The sequence below is a fragment of the Pithys albifrons genome, chromosome 2 (genome assembly GCF_047495875.1).
Source record: "Pithys albifrons albifrons isolate INPA30051 chromosome 2, PitAlb_v1, whole genome shotgun sequence".
Lineage (NCBI taxonomy): Eukaryota > Metazoa > Chordata > Aves > Passeriformes > Thamnophilidae > Pithys > Pithys albifrons.
The window spans coordinates 84,575,568-84,591,869 of NC_092459.1; the positions used below are offsets into that span (position 1 = coordinate 84,575,568).

At 51.8% G+C, this 16,302-nt stretch overlaps 2 protein-coding genes across 4 annotated transcripts; one reads left to right on the plus strand and one right to left on the minus strand.

Annotated features, from left to right (window-relative positions):
* Positions 1-1,011: 1,011 nt before the first annotated feature.
* Positions 1,012-11,707, minus strand: GTPBP2 (GTP binding protein 2). Of its 3 annotated transcripts, none has more exons than XM_071576113.1 (13): positions 11,462-11,707; positions 9,322-9,348; positions 8,507-8,691; positions 8,094-8,202; positions 7,350-7,547; positions 6,891-7,065; positions 6,033-6,252; positions 5,467-5,602; positions 5,008-5,066; positions 4,091-4,262; positions 3,648-3,812; positions 3,021-3,224; positions 1,012-2,920 (listed from the first exon to the last, which is right to left on the minus strand). In XM_071576113.1, exons 1-12 carry the CDS (start codon positions 11,645-11,647, stop codon positions 3,027-3,029), a joined length of 1,830 nt encoding a protein of 609 aa, XP_071432214.1. In that variant the 5' UTR covers positions 11,648-11,707; the 3' UTR covers positions 1,012-2,920; positions 3,021-3,026. The 3 variants fall into 3 exon arrangements, with proteins under 3 accessions (XP_071432214.1, XP_071432204.1, XP_071432194.1); XM_071576103.1 differs by having other exon boundaries at positions 3,017-3,224; XM_071576093.1 differs by having other exon boundaries at positions 1,012-3,224.
* Positions 11,708-12,749: 1,042 nt separating this feature from the next.
* MAD2L1BP (MAD2L1 binding protein) lies at positions 12,750-16,302 on the plus strand. The gene is made up of 2 exons (XM_071576148.1): positions 12,750-13,062; positions 13,596-16,302. The coding sequence occupies exons 1-2, from the start codon at positions 12,877-12,879 to the stop codon at positions 14,124-14,126; spliced, it is 717 nt and encodes a 238-aa protein (XP_071432249.1). The 5' UTR covers positions 12,750-12,876; the 3' UTR covers positions 14,127-16,302.

Consider the following 16,302-nt stretch of genomic DNA (forward strand, 5'->3'; position numbering starts at 1 on the left):
ACACACATTGCAGGGAGTTTCATCAGCTGCAGGCTTCCCTTCCTCGGGCAGAGGGGAGAGAGCCTTCGAGGCAGCAGATAATGATACAAACTTCAGCCCTATTTGCATGTGCTCTTTTCTGAACTGCACTACCCTAATTGCCACCGTTAAGCTGTTCTTCCAGCTAACAGCCTGCGCTGGGAAGCTGTTACGTTGCTGTCTGGGGGGGGTCCATACTTGACAACTCAATTGTGAGATTTCAAGAAGCACAAGAAGCTCATTCTGGTGCCTGCAGCTCCGCTGGTAATCATCAGAGGAAGGAATTATGGAGTCACTCCCATTAATGACAGTCCTAACATTGCAAAGTGACAAGTTTCCTTAAGTCCTCACATAAAGAGAAACAGCAACCAGTCTGGCAAGATTGCCTCATGCTCCTGTGACAGTGGCACGTCTCATTTCCTAAGTGTCTGGCAGGACCGGACTCTGCAGGTGCCACTACCTGACACAAAAACAAGTTTAGAAGAGGCAAATCCCTTCAGTGACACAAGTCACCTCCACAGGGAAGCCTTTCTGCCTCTACTTTGTCCCAAGGGAACAACCTGTTCTTATGGAGAGAAGGCAGTCGGAAACTCCTTGATAAGGTTGAAGCTATTTTAAAAACAAACCACTGGTTAGACGTGTGCCCTAGAAAGCATCCCTTTAATTAGGCTCTGGAGGAATTTGTGACTGCGAGGAAGCTCTCGCCACAGGCTGTTCCGCCCACAGGAGCCCAAAGTGCTGTGCTCAGGGTGACGTGGCTGCCTGTCACCTCAGGCTGCACACCCAGGCTTACTCAGATAAGCCGGGAGTGCACGGTTGTAAACAGCAGAGCGCGTGCATTCTTTCCACACCACAGAGTGGTATTTATAGGGCTGAATGCAGGAAGCTTACGAATGGGTGAAGGGTAGCCATCTCCAACTGTGATTCAGCTCCAAGGGCAGCAGGGTAGGAGCCCAGCTCCACCCTCACTTATTGTACAACTCAGCCAGCAAGTTCAATAAAACATCTTTATTCTGTACATTTATGTATAGGTGCTTGGGGAACAGGGACAACCCCCCAGCATTAGAAAAATTAAAGACAACAAAACAGCAATTATGAAGAGCATGGCACCAAGAACAGTCATGCCACAGATGGCAGGGATGAGGTGAGACCAGCCATTGGCTGTTTCAGAAAAGGTCACAGCACCCCATGCCCACTTTGGGGCAGAAAACACCAGGGGCTGCTGCAAAGAGCTGGAGTCCCTCCCCACACCCCCGGCAGCTTTGTGACCCACTAGCACCAAAGGGAAGGGACTGCTGCCAGAACAGGAAAAAAGGGATCCTGCTTAAGCAGTGACCCTAAGCCAGCACCTCCTTTCTCACTGCTGGCTTGATGGGGATGCAGCAGAGTTTTCAGCTGGATCAGTTCTCCCTCCAACGAACAGGTTGCTTCTGTTACTCCTGAGCTGCCTGCCCTTCACTGATACCACAATTTCATCATCTTTCCCACACCTTGGCAGGCTCTTCGCAGAGTGCAGCTGCCCCCTCCTCATGGGCCAGAGCCCATCCCAGCACAGAGTGGGGCTCTGCAATGCCCACAGATCCGCACAGCCCCACAGGCATAGCCTGTGCCAACAGCCCAGAAGCAGAACTCGCTCTCAGGATGGCAGAAGGGCTGTTTGTGTGTCCAAGTGCTATCACAGGTCCTCACCCTTCTCTTCAGGCAGGGCTAGCAAGCCACCACGCCACGCTACAGGGCTGGTTGAAGGCCTGTTGCTCACAGCAGACACATTTGGTTTAACAGTCAACAATAAAACCAAAAGCCTATTTACAGCTTTACAGACCCTGTTGAACCCTCCAGGCTACAGAGGAGAGCTGCATAACAGGGAGTGGGAGACAAATGTGCTCCACTTTTATGTACAGAGTCCTTGCTGGCAACATTGGCTTTCCCCTGACAACAAACCCCAGTGGCAAGTGAAAGAAAGGAATTTGTCCTCCAGGAGAAGCAGAAATAAAATCACGCCACTGTCAAATCACATCTAAACAATAGAAGTCACCTGGTTTTGTGTAGGTAATGCAGCCTGTCCTTCTCATGCATTAAGGCCAGCGTGTGAGGAGCAAGTTTGGGAACAGCCACACCAGGGAGCCCACTGCAAACCACTGCTACTAATGTGCAGATGACCACCAGGTGAACATCCATGGAAACAACCTGCTCACACCAGCATAGGCCCAGTCCCTGATCTGCTACACAGAATGGCCTCTTATTCAGCTGCTGCAAGGAACAGATGCAAGTACAAACTGCCTTCATGACATTATGTCAGGGGGTTGTGCCACTCAGAGCAGCCACAGCTTCCTGGGAGTCAGAAAGCGGGATGCTGAAGAAATGTGTACATGTAAGTGGGAACAGGACATTTGTCCAGCAGTAAGACACTCAGATTGGAATAATGCAAAACCAACACACAAATGGACACACAGAAGGTTAAAGCCAACCAAGATTCAAACAGTTAAAAAGTGTCCTGAACACATTCTGAGAGTTTCAGCCAAGGCCTTGCTGCAGGTAGCATGGCCTCTTCCATCCCCTGCCCAGAAGGATGTGCTGCAGGATGACTTGAGAGAGGACTGTTATCAACTCAGCGCTCAGAGAGCAGAAATGGGACCAGATCTTGAGTCAGAGATGGAAAAACGTCCCTTCACTATTCATCTCCAAGGGCTCTGCTCCTCCCAACCAGCAATTTTCAAAGAGTAAACAAAGACAGAACTTGCCTGCTCAGGTCTGCAGGTGCCTCTGATCTATTCTGAAGGAGGGCAGGGTAATGAGAGCCACAGGCAATCTGGAGAACGTGCTTAACTTGTCCCATGTACGGCACTGAATGTGAGAAACTCTCCCAGGCTCCATCTCACAGTGCAGAGGAGGGACATCCATGCTAGAATGGGACAGAAGCAGCTCCAGGCATCACTCAGAAAGCCACAGGAGCTCCCATCTTTCTCCCCAGGTGCTGGTGAGCAGAGATTTCTCTGACCTACTGGTAGTCAGAAGCTCAGCTGTCCAGGCCCCAGAGACTCCTCCAGGCCGTTTTCTTTGGTGGTGATGGCTTGGAGGTCAGTGACATGCCCAATACCTTTGGTGACCCCTTCACGGAAAAGCAGTTTGGCTCCGATCTTCAAGTATTCAGGATGCTTGATGAACCTGAAACAGACAACTGCCTTCTCTCCTGTCCGAAGCTTGTCCTGAAAAGAAAAACAAGATATCTTAGACCTGCCTTCCAAACCAACGCATGCAGGAGAGATGCATGTGGATGGTAACAAGATGAAGCAAATGAGCAGACTGCCTCCCTCATACTGCATGACTTGAGCCCTTCCCATTACTGTATGTATAGGGAGAGACAGGAAGACACAAGGTCTGAAGAGTTCACCTCTCTTTACAGTCTTGCTGTAGTACATCATGCTGTTTATTTTGTGGGAGGGAATTCTTTAACATGTTGGGAGGAAAAGCAACCAAAGGGGCAGGATAAAGGGATGGAGTGTGCCCCTAGGAAAGGACACAGCTACTCAAAGTAACAGTAGCCCTTAACTTTACTAGAGGACATGGTAGAATCCCAACAAATCCCACAGGGCAGGTTCATTTTTCTCCCCTTCCTTCCCATGGCCTACCTTTCCGTGGATCTTCTCTACAACAGCTGTCTGTCGCACATTCCCCACATGCACTGTCACCTGAAACCCCTTCCGGAAAGTTGTGGCATGGAACAACAGCACAATCTCGGCTTCAAACACTGAGCAGATGGTGGGGTTCATTTCAGGGCTCACCATGACCATGCCCTGCAAAACAACCCAAGGTTCAGACCAGGCAGGGCCAGTCCCCTTGCTTCTGAACAGCCTGCAAATCCACAGACACATCTTCACTCTGTGACTTGGGCTTGCATCCCGTTCTCAGCCTTGTACTCATCCTACTTTGTAGCCTGTCCATTTTCTCCCCTTGCAGCAAGTTTCCTGCAAACATCTCCACTTCATTCCCACCCTACCAATGGGGGATCTCCAGGGAAGTCTCCAGTCCTGCTCACTGGACCAGTGAACAAGCTGTCAACAGCAGGACTCACCTTGCGCAGCAGGGAGCGGTCGAAGGGTCCGAGGGCCAGAGTGGCTGCCTGCCCAGCCCGGAGCACGCGGCAGGCAGAGCGGTTTCGTTGGATACTGCACACTTTTAGCCTGAGGAACTTCCCATCATCAGTGGGACCAACCACCAAGTTCTCCCCTTCTCGGCAGATCCCACTGCCCAGGGTAGAAGAGCAGGACACAGTTGATCAGAAGACAGAAAGACATTTCACCCTCCAAGATCAACCTGCACAAATTCCCCAGGGCCAAGGAGGTGAGTGCCTTTGGACTATGATCTGTAACCAGCTAAGAGAGATACAAAGCTGGCAAGAACACGGATTACAGCAGGAGTGAAAGCCATACTATCACTCCCAGGAATCCTGGGTACAGACAGGGGCCATTCTGCCCCCAGTGCTCTGCCACACCGCATTGTTTCTGGTGGAGATACTTCAGAACACTCTTGTTCTGTGTGGATGTGCTGGTAGCCAAACTGCTCCAATTGCTCCTGAACATGGGGGGACAGCTGCCTTTTCATGGGGAAGCATGCAGTTAAGCCCTGCTGGAATCAGAGGATTTGCCCTCTACATTCCCTCCCCTTGCTTAAGGAAGGAGGAAAGCAACACCTTGGGATCATGGCTAACCTCTGTCAACTCAGGCTCCCTGGACACCTTTCAGCATGCTACAGTACATGTTCCTAAGCTAACAACTTTAGGGAACACTCTCTGCTTGCCACCACATGACCAATAGTCTGCTCATGGCACCTCCAAGCACCCTGCAGGGCTCTACCCTCACTTGGCTCAGTCATCTGGCAGCAGTCAGGACTGAGCCTTGCACAGCTTCCACTTCTGCAGCAGATGAGTCTAACCTTGAGGGAACTCCAGCAACCATTCACATACACATTTGTCTGCCTAGCCTCACTTACCTCGATAGAGTTCCTCCCACAACAGTTCCCACCTCTGGCACAGTATAAATTTCATCAACCTGTAGCAAGGCAACAGGAATAAGTTGCTCAGACAGACAGCTGTGAAATAGCACTCCAGAATGAGGGCAAGGTTCCTGCCCCTTGTGTGAAAGGAGGTGAGCTCTCTGCTAGTCATCAGACACCATCTAGGAGCTTCATCAGCTCCCACTGCCTTCCCATTAGAGAAGTATCTGCCTTTTAAGCAGCAACCAGAAGAAACGATCTTATCCCCGAGACAGATAACCCTCGGTTACAACAGAGCCCAGCCTATCAGGTTTTTCTCAAGGACCAAATCCTTTCCTTAATGTCTCCCAATAGTCCAGGAATTCACCACATCTCTATCCATGGTGTCCATATTCCCCAGAAATTTCTCCCATGGCACAGCAATGACTGCAGTACCAGAAATGACCCCTTACGCACCTGAAATTCTGTAAGTTGTTGCATTAACTCTTCCTGCTCTTTACTGTTGGTCAGTGGAGGGAGGATGTTGAGGAAGACTTTTAACAGATCCAGGTTCTCCCCAGAAACACTGGACAGCGTGAAGATTGGGGTGATGCTGTCAGACACAAATAGACAGAAATAAGCAGAAGGCCAGAGAGAAGCTGCAGAACGTTTCTGGGATTCTGAATCTACTGAGACCGCAGGACAGAGGCTACAGTGGTAAGTGGCTAAAACAGGAGGGCTAGGTACAACTTTGCAGTAGCCCTTGCCTCAAATAGTTGGTTGAGGCACCAATCCTCTGCCAGCCCACACATCAGTCATGGAGAAGTAACTCTAATGCAGACTTGGGCACCTTCCACTCCCAGAGCCCAGAAAAAGGTCTGGGAAAGGAAAATGCCTTCTTGAGGAATGCAAAGGCAGGAAACTTGACAAGGAGCCGACATGTTTAAGATGCGGTCAGCTCCCCTGTGGTCACCCTTGCAGCTCCGCACAGTAGCCCAGCCTGAATCGCCTGCTCCCACCAGAAGAAAGGAATAGTCCCTTACTTGGGAGATTGTGCAAACTGTTGTGCTGCTGTAACAGCATCGTCGTCTGAGTTCACAAGCAGGGGGAGCTTGTTGCAGCCTGGCTGCTTCAGGATTCGCTCCAGCTGCTTCACTGTCCGTTCCACAGTGGCCTTTGAACACAAGTCAACTTTGCTGATGACGATGAAGAAGGGGACCTTGAGGGCCATGGCCAAGCCCAAGTGCTCTCGAGTTGTGCCCGCTGCAGGAAACAAGTGAGAGTGTAGGTGCAGCAGCAGTCATCACTATTGCTTGTTCATGTGACGGCTGTGTCTCCTGGCCACCCCACAGGCCCACTCTAGGGATTTCCCTGTAACTGCTTGGTACATCAGGCAGAGAAAAAGCAAAATCACTCTTTTAAACAAACAAACCCCATCGGTCCAGAAAAATAAGAACCACCAAGAATTTTATAACTGATCTGTTTGCTTCAGAAAGATGCAGTAGTTTTCATTCTTGGGCTAGAGTTTGCCAGAAAATAGCCACAAAAATGTCAAAGATAGATGTGGAAGAACTCTTGCTGCCTTTTTACAAGGCTTTGGGATTCAGCACCCCTAAGTATACTTCAAAGTTGTTTTCTTTTCCGACAAACACAGCCCCAAATTCCAAACAAAGCCTCTCTGTCCAGGGTGAAGTTTAATGAAGTCTACAGCTAGTTAAATGATCCCGCATCTACTCCCCTCCCAGGCACTCATTGGCACTGGCTTACAAGAAATCAGTACAGACTTTGCAGACTAATATTTTTTTCTGACAACTGTTCCCAGCAGACAAGGAGGCACTCCCCCCATTCTCCATTTCTCCTCACATATTGCTGTCCACCCATGCAGGCAGGGCAACACTCACCAATGCCAGTGTTGGCGCTAACCACCAGCATGGCAAAGTCTGGGCAGTAGCTGGTGAGGCCAAAGATGGTTGTTTTCAGGTATTTGTGGTGGCCAGCCAGGTCAATGAAAGTGATCATTTTGGAAGAACTCTCACAGATCTCTTCTGCTGTCCTGGAGTCACTGTAATTTACCACCTGCAGAACAGAAAGACTTGGTGAGAGAGGCAGCCCCAGCAGGCAAGTGTAGAAAACCCAGCTCTTATCTGTCCACTTTGATCTCAGATTCAGTAAGGAGAGCTCATCTGCCATGTCTGTTGCAAATGGACAAGTAGTACTCTTGTCTTTAGCTGAACACTTAGGTTCAGCTAAAGAGACAGAGCTGTGCCACCTCTCTTCTCTTGTGTCCCACTCACAGTTGTAATAGGAGGGTAGTCTTATTTTCCTCCAGCTTTCCGAGTTCAGCAGCCCATTCCTCTCACCTCTCCTTTACTGTTGAAGCCGAGGATCTCAAAGCTGATGCTTGATGTTCTTCCTGACTGGATTTCATGGAGATGCCGGAAGAGGTTGAGGCGTGCTCTGCCCCGCCCATTGTCCAGCTCTCCTTGCGTTAGGACACCCAAAAGTGTTGACTTCCCTGAGTCCACATTCCCCAGCACAGCTACTCGAAGGTCTAAGAACTACAGGAAAAAGAGAGAAATCATGAAACTTAGCCACTGCTGTGCTGAGTGTGCATGAGCACTTCACGGCAGTGGAGATGCACCTCAAAGAGCTTCCCTAGATGAGGGACACTGTGCAATGTAATCTTGCTCAGATTCTGCTCTCTCTCACAGCAAAACCACTGCCCAGCAGATGTGATATACTCTCTGGAGTTGTGATGTTACACACCAGGCCTTAGTACCACGAAAAATGGCCATTTGCTGCAGCAGGCCTTCTAAATCCTTCCTTGTTAGCAGACTAACTTGCTTCAGTACCACTGCCATAGAAGGAAAATAATTTTTCACCTCTGATCCAGGCAATCTCCCCCACTGACACCTGCCTCAACCACAGCCTAGGAGATAAGAAGTGTTATCATCAAGCCTCCCTCTGGCAGCTCTTTAAAGCATCTGCTATGGCCAATCTATGACAAAGTGCCTCTGGGGTTTGGGTTCCCATCCCAAAAGGAAGCTGCTTATATGAAACCTCTGTCTCCAGCAGGCGTGGATGGCAAAGTCCCAGGTCCCTACCTGCTGGTTGTCAGGCACCTTTCGGACAAGCACCTCCGTTATCTTCCTTGGAACGTCGCTGTCATAATCAACCTCCCTCTCCCGCAGCACTGTAATGTCAGCCCCAACCCTGCCATGAAAACGAAAGGAAGGAGTGAGACACACTTGTACTTGACAGGTCGTGCACCTGTAGCACAACAGCCAACAGAGAGAGTGGGATGAAAGCTGGGGATAGCAGGGAAGGAGCCTTGAGCTTCCAGACAAAGGCCCTATAACCTCCTTCATGTTTATAGGGCCTCATGACTGAAGGAATTTCAGTCATACAGCAGCTTTGTAGAATGGAGCTCCTGGCTGCTGAGGGGACGTGGGGGCCGAGCCTCCCTGTTAGAGGCTGTTCACACTTGTGGGCCCTGCAGCCGAAAGGGAAGACGTACTTCTCTGCCATGCGGCGCAGGGTCTTGAGCGAGGCACGCATCTCCTCCTCCGAGAGGCCCACCAGCAGCCCATTGTCCTCCACGCCGATCTGATACACGGCCTCACCTCGGCCCTCCTGCAGTCTCCACTTCATCTGTGTCACCAGGTGCTCGAAGCGGTACTGCGAGGGGTTCACCAGCTTTAGCTGTTCAACAGAAGGGTAGTTCTAGTCACAGTCTGGATGTAGAGGGAATCCCATTGCCCAAGCCAGCAACTTCCAATACGGTGAAGCAATGCTTCCAACTCTAACCCATTTCTAGAAAGCACAGCCTGTTGTTACTGTCTGCACAGAAGTCACAGGACTGGTGAGAAAGGGTTTCACACAGGTGCATGCATATGGTAGAAGAAATTTTTCTGCATCATGACAAAGGGATCTGCACCCTGCCTGCTGTGGGGGTAAAAACAGCACTCTGGGACCCATCTGTGACACAGGTGCCAAGTAAGTGCAAATGAGAACAGCCACAAGAAGTGGCAAATCATTATCAGGGACACCTGCAGCTCTCTCTCAAAAAATGTGGATTTCAGGAAAAACACAGTGGGCCTCATCTTCTAAAACAGATTACTAAAAATGAGTCATGAGATCAAACTATTCCAGCTCAGCATACTGGATATTGCTAGGCACAGAGACACAGGTGACTGGGAGCTTCTTAGCACAGCGTCCACTTCTCTGTCCCATCCTTGGCCATGTTACCCATAAGCTGTCTTTGGTGAAGTTACTCACTGCAAAATAATCCTGTGGGAGGAAGACTTCCTTCCACAATCTCAAAAGACTCACCTTATACTCGATGTTCCCATCTTCTGCCTGGTTGGAGAACAAAACAAGACAGAAGAGTTAGATGTTGTGCCTGCAGGGACTTCTATAGGCACCAGCTGCCCAAATACTCTGCAGCTGGTGCTGAGGATTTCAAAGTGAGGGAAAGGGGCAGAAAGAAACTGTGTTAGCTCCCACCCTCTTCTAACATTTCTTCCTACACCAAACTAGAACTTCCCTTAAGTTTTGTTTGCATCCCACATCATGAACACCAGAGGACAAAACTAGAGTGGAACACAGGGGTAATACTGTCAGGGCAGGGGGGATTTTTTTTTTATTGACAGTAAAGAACAGGGCTAGCCTAACAGTCACACAGAGAGAGAGTTCCAGTTTCAAAAAGGCACAGGCCAGCATATGGTTTAAAGTCTCTCCCCCTCACCCATCCATGACCCACAAAATGCCACCCACAGCATCCTATTCCCACCCTATCCAGCAGCTTCCATTTACCCAATGTGCACAGAAACAGAAGACTGGGAACAAAAGTACCAGCCTCCTGCACACTGATACCTTTCCTCACTCAATTTTTCATTGAGTCCTTTGCCTATCCTTGTGTATCTTTTCTCTACAAGAAAGGACTGAGACATAAGGAAACAAGGTACTGATTTATTTGCAGTACAGCAAGCTAGTCACTGGCCAGGCAGTTCTGTAGAATTAGACTTTATTGGGACTGTGTACACACTGTACTCAGAACTTTTCCAGGAAGGGCTGAAGCCAGACTGGGTTGTTACAGAAAGGCCCAGGTATTCATCAAGCTCACTCCAACCACAACAAGCTCCAGCTTTCCAAAGACAATCTCCAGCCAATATTAAAATCATTTTCCCATTGATTTGGTAGAAGAACCATTGAGAAAGGGCTGGAGCCTGCAGGAAGCCACGTACTTTGTCAGACTAAATGGGGCTGGCAACAGTAAGCACTTCCTTTTTCCTCTGGACACTTACTTGCGTGTCAGGGGAGGCAATAGCCCTCTCCTTGCCTTCTAGCTCAGCTCCTTACCACAGCAATGCTTATGGTGGCAAAAGGCCAACAGAAGTTCTCAACTGTCAGCTCAGCTCTCAGGCGCCAGAGCTATGCAGCGAGAAAAGTGTACATGCGGAAGGTTTTCCTCTCTTAACCATCTACCAGTTTCCCAGTTCTAAGAAAAACACATTCACGCACTGTGCTGATGTCTAAATAAAGGGGTGGGGTCTCCTTCAAGGCTGCTGAGACTAGAAGAGCAACAAGCCTAGGCTTGCCGGGTACACACTGCACAGGGTAGCCAGAGAGAGGAAGCTGTGCTGAAACCACAGGGGACTGTCCAACCTCCAGCTGAAAGGAACAAAAACTAAACTGTGGCTGTAGGGCGCAGTCCTGCCCATAGAGAAGATGTAACAGTAGCAAAGTGCTGTTTTCCCTTCTTGCCAAGTCGCAGCCCTGCCGTGTGGAAAGACTGCTCCCTCCCAGCACAGGCTCTTACGTATTTACAGAGAGCTCACTGCCTGGGGCTGAGCAATGGGATCCGGGGCAACGCAACTCTCTTCTCCACAGTGTCAGCCCTGTCAGAGCGGTGCCAGCTGCCTCAGCGAATACCACCTTGTCCTGCTGCAGGAGACAAGTGTCTCATGCATGTCAGTACCCTCTGTATCCCCATGTAAGAAAACAGTTGTCAAATTAGCCGGGAATGGAGTCACTATCATCTGAGTTTGGCAGCTGGAAGGGGACTGAGACCCATCAGATCGTTCTCTCAGGGAGGGATGTGAACGGGATGCTCAGGACTCGGAGGCGTGCGAAGCTTTATTTCCGAAGCTATGTGGATCCCAGACGGCACAGCGCCCACAGAGGACGCGGGGCAGGAGGATGCTCCTCTCGGACAGGGTCTGCTGGAGCCCGCGGGGAACTCGCGGGCACCGGGGGGCAAGCACTGCGCGGATGAGACCGGGGCGGGCGGGCACACAGCTCCCGGGGCTGCTGCCAACCCGATCCCGGCACGGCCCCGCTCCAGCACCTCCAGCCTGACCTGACCCTCGCCCCCACCTGCGAGGGGTGTGTGGGGGCACCATCCCTCCGTCCCGGGGCCTGACCCCGCTCCCTCCGCGGCTGACGGGACGCGGCGGCCGTCGGAGCTCACCTCGGGCGGCAGGTACGGCGGGTTGTTGGCCTTGCCCCCCCGGCTCCGCCCGTTCTTCTTCTTCGCCTTCGAACCGCCGCCGCCACCGCCGGGTGCGGTCCCCCCGCGCCCGCGCAGCGCTCCGCCGGCTCCGCCGCCCGCCTGCCGGCAGCAGCCCCCGAACAGCTCCGACACCCTCGAATCCATGGCGGCCAGCGCGGCCCCGCCGCCCCGGTGCGCCTCCCGCCCCGCTCCGCTCCCCGCCCGGCCCCGCCGCCCCGGCGTCACCGAGCGCCGCGCAGCGCCCCGGGAAAGCGAGTCCCGCCCGCCAACATCGCCGAGAACGCGGCGCGCGCCGTCCGCTCGAAACTACAGCTCCCGGCGTGCCCCGCGACGCGACCCTCTCGCTCCCGTACGGGCTCCCTCCGCGGGGGTGGATGGGAATTGCAGTCCGAGGGCGGGAGCGCCGTCTGCCGGCAGCGGCGGGAAACGCGCGGGATGTGCCGGCGGCCGCGGGTTTCCCCTTGGGCACTGCACAGCCCCGGGCCCCCGGTCACTGACAGCGCACAGGCGGCAGCCGGGAGATCGGTGCCTTTTCGAGCCTATTCTGTTCGCCATCGGAGGTGCCTAGTGACTACGCAGAGGCAGCAACTCGGTGCGAAGTGATCCCAAAGGACGCATTATGCTGCTACCGGGGGCGGCGACAACAGCAGAAGACGCTCCTGCTGTGCGCCGCATCCCCTCACCGAGCGCTTCCCAGCCTCCAGTTCCACCGCCACCGCTACCGCTTGTCCTCTGCCTCCGCCACATCCCCCGCGGGGGCGGCACCAGATCAGTGTTTGCACACCCGCCACACTCTGTGGGGCTGTCACAGGCCCCCCAGCCCCCGGAGAGCGGCCTCGGAGCGGCTCGCCCGCCCCTCGCCGTGCGCTGCCGGCGGCGCCCAATGGGCAGCGGGCGCGATGTTTCCAAACACGGCACTCCCTGCGCGCTCCCACCCCCGCCTCCTCGCGGGGCCGCCAAGGGGGCTGGGGCCGCCAGGGCTGCCGGGGAGCGGGGCGGGGGCCAGCGGGGTGTTGGCAAACGAAGCCGCCTCTCGGTGTTCCCCGGGCGGCGCTGCCGCAGCTCCGGGACCGCCTGGGCCGGGCGGGACTGGGGAGGAACCGGGACGGGGGCTGGGACGGGCGGGGCGGGGTCAGTCAGTGAGGCCACGCCTATATGGGGCGGGGCTCGGTTTGGACCACGCCTCCTGCCGTGCGCGCCGCCGCCCTCCTCTCCACCAATCGCGGCGCCGCCGCCACCGGAGGTGGTGCGGGGCGGCCCGCGCGACACTCCCGTGAGGCCCCGCGGCGGCCCCGCCATTTAAACCCGCCGGCCGTTGGCCCGTGTGTGGTGGCGCTTCCGGTTCCCTCTTCAGGCCGGGCCCGGGACAAGGGATGAGGCCCCGCCGGAGCCGCTCCGTGCCGGGCAGCCCGGCCGTGTCCGTGGCCTTCCCGGGTGCCCTGTGCCGGGGCAGCGGCTGCCGCTTCGCCTGCGAGCTCCTCAAGCACGTTCTGCACCAGCGGAACCAGCTCCCGCTGCCCTACGAGCAGCTCGCCTTCTTCTGCCGGCGGGCGGCACAGGTGAGGCGGCGGGGCCCCCGGGCCCGGTGGAACTTTGCCTGGGAGCCCCTGCTCTCGTAGAATCATAGAATGTTATATATTCTTCAAAACAAGGGCAAGGGCAGCGTTAAGGTCAGGCTGCTGAAGGTCTCGGCAAATTGCTCTTTATTTATCGCTTGTTGCGCTGCTCTCTATTCAAGGCACGTCGTTGCTTTGACTGATCTTTGAAAGATGGAGATTCTATTGTGGGAATTTATCACTGGTTTGATGTAGTTTCAAACTGAGTGTCAGAGAGGGTGTGCTTTTGTGTTCTCTCATCTCCTGATCCTCGATGTGGGTACCCGTTCCTCTCACTGAGTGCCATGATCTGGTAAATGAACTGGAGTTGGACCAAGGGTTGGACGTGAGGATCTCGGAGGTCTTTTCCAACGCAATCGATTCTATGAAAGGAACACAGCCCTCCTGTTCCTTTCTGGGATGGGCCATGCTTTCTACGGAGCATATTAGTACTGATGCATCCTTATAACTAAATGTACTAATCTGCTTGTTTCCAGGATGGAGATGGGATAGAGAAGCCACCCTCTATGGGTCTAGGAAGTATCAAGTGCCAGCAGGTGCTGATGGATCTGGAGGAACTGTTCCAGCACCTGGAAGGCATATTTAGTTTGACGCCAGTTCCTCGTGTTCTTTTCCTACTTGGAGGCAACGTCATGAACCCCAAGGAGCTCTATGAGCTGAACCTGGAAGAGCTCTGTGAGGGCAGTGCCAAGGAGAGCCTGCAGACTGCACCCTGCCTTCGCCAGCTCTTCCACACCCTGTTTGTTGCAGACATCTTCAGTGAACTTAAGGCTCTCCCTGTCACAGGCACGCTTGTCCTGGTCCAGGGCCACAGAGACTGTGGTGTTGAGTGGTTCCGGCCCAAGCTGAACTACAAAGTGCCAACACGAGGGAGGAAATTCACTGTTAAATTGTCCTGTGATGGAGACCACCAGCTGAGTGCCTCACCTCCACAGCAGGAGGCGTCTGAGTGGGAGGACTACATTTGGTTCCAAGCACCAGTGACCCTGAAAGGCTTTAGTGAATGATTGGGCTCCAGAGAAGTTTAATTGGAATGTTGATTAACCTTTAAGTGCCAATTTTTATCAAATGTAATCATGTATTTTTGTCTGTCTGAATGGTTTTTTTTCCTCCAGGGCATTTACTGCCTTCCTGTAGCTTGGCTGTGCTCATCTCTTGTCACTTTGAAGGCAAATAAATAGCCCTTCAGGCTCAGCTGCACAGAGGTGCAGTGATTCCTGAGGGACTCAAGCTGTGGCACAGCAGGTGAATTAGCGTTTTGGGAGGAAAGCTCTCCTGCTGCATGCTTGGTGAACTGGAAAGTGCTGGATGATACATATATAGTCTTCTCTATCCTGAGTTTTAATATGGCCTTTTTCTGTCCCTTCCTTGGCCATGTTACCTGTGTGGCAAAATAACCCTCTGGGATACTTTATGCAACCTCAAAGGACTCACTTTGTACCTGATGTTCCCATCTTCTGCCTGGTTGAAGAAGGAAGCAAGACAGAAGAATTAGATGCTGTGCCTGCACGGACTTCTCCAAATACTCTGCAGCTGGTGCTGAGGATTTCAAAGAGAGGGAAAGTGGCAGAAAGAGACTGTGTTATGTCCCAGCCCCTTTTGCCCTTCCTGCAGCCAGCTGGAACTTCCTTTAGGTTTATTTCTCTTGTTTACTTCCCACAGCAAGAAAACCAGAGGGCAAAACTTGAGTGGGACACAGGGATAATGCTGGTGCAGGGGGATTTATTTCCAGCCAGTAAACAGAAGACCTGTGATGGGATGGAGGCAGTTCCTCCACAAGGGGGTGCTGGGAAGTGGAATGGAGGTCAGTGGAGCAGCTTCCCTGGGCAGCTCCTGGCACCCTGTCACCTGCTGCGGTGCCCACCCTGCTAGGGTAACCAACTAATTGGCCATCTCTTGATAAAATTAGACTTCCCCACAACTCCGTTACAGTTCCTTAACTTCCAAAGAGTGAGATTCCTCACCAAGTGGGAGATCTTGTACCTAGTGCTGTCCTGAAAGAGCTTGATCAGTTCTGTGGAGGAAGGGTGGCAATAAACAATATTATTTTACTAATCTTTAGTCCAACAGCCCTGACAAGCACTTAGATATGTAGATAAAACTTAAACTGGTAACCCTCTTCAGAAAAAGGAGTGCTGCCCAATATGGTACCTTATTCTCACTTAAGAACAAAGCTTTTTGCATACTTTTATCTCTTACAAGTCATAGACCCAAACTTTTCTGAAATGTCTAGAAGTCAGAGGGGTGTGATGAAGGTCAGCACTATCTTTATCTGCCAAATTACCATTCTAAGTCAGATTTTATCACTTGGAAGCAGAACTAGAGCTGTTCTGAGCTGTTGACTAGTGCAGAATAGGACGGGGAGAGAAATCCTTAGAGCATGGTGTGTTCTAATCAGATGCATGCCCAGCTGACTGAAGAGAACTCCAGCAGGTATCTGTGATGCAATGAGCTTTTAATAGCTTCAAATAACTGTCCCTTTTGAAGTGAAACTTGAGCCTACTGGTGCTGAGGGTGCTTGTAGTTACTAGCCAAAATTGCACAAAGGGGTGGCAAAAATCCTTTGAAAAGAGGGTAAATGTTTGAAGTAACTCTGCACTTGGTGCATATTTTAACTCTGACCTTTTGGAATGGAATGAGGAACTTGATTTGGTGGTTCTGAGCTTGGAGAACACTAGGAGTGCTGTATTACCCATTAACAACTGTTTACAATGTGCAGTAGCTGCTAAAGCTCGTTCTAGAGGACAAACTGCTAGAATGAAGAAAGCTGCTTTTTGTGCAGCTGCCCACTTGAATTTGTAACCACAGGTTTTTAATTAAAATATGACTTGAACATAGGAGTGTTCGTGCTCGAGAGATTAAAACCCTTTATACTTCTACCAAAGCATCTTGTAAAGCATATTTAAGAATGCTAGTGCCCAAGTATTTAAAGAAATTTTTGAGCAGAAGCTATAGCCAGTTCCTTTCACCTCTCTCTCCCAGATAAATGCAGTGTTACTGCAATTAACTGTTTACATATTCTGTTATAGTTGAACTATGAATACAGCAGTGATATGGTGCTGGGAATGAAAAAACACAATGTGCTTTTTTTAATTGTTTTTTTTTTCACTCCTTATAAAAATCTTAAGGCTTGATTAACACGCTTAGTAGTGTAATTATCAAAATAAAATGCTGGTTTCTATA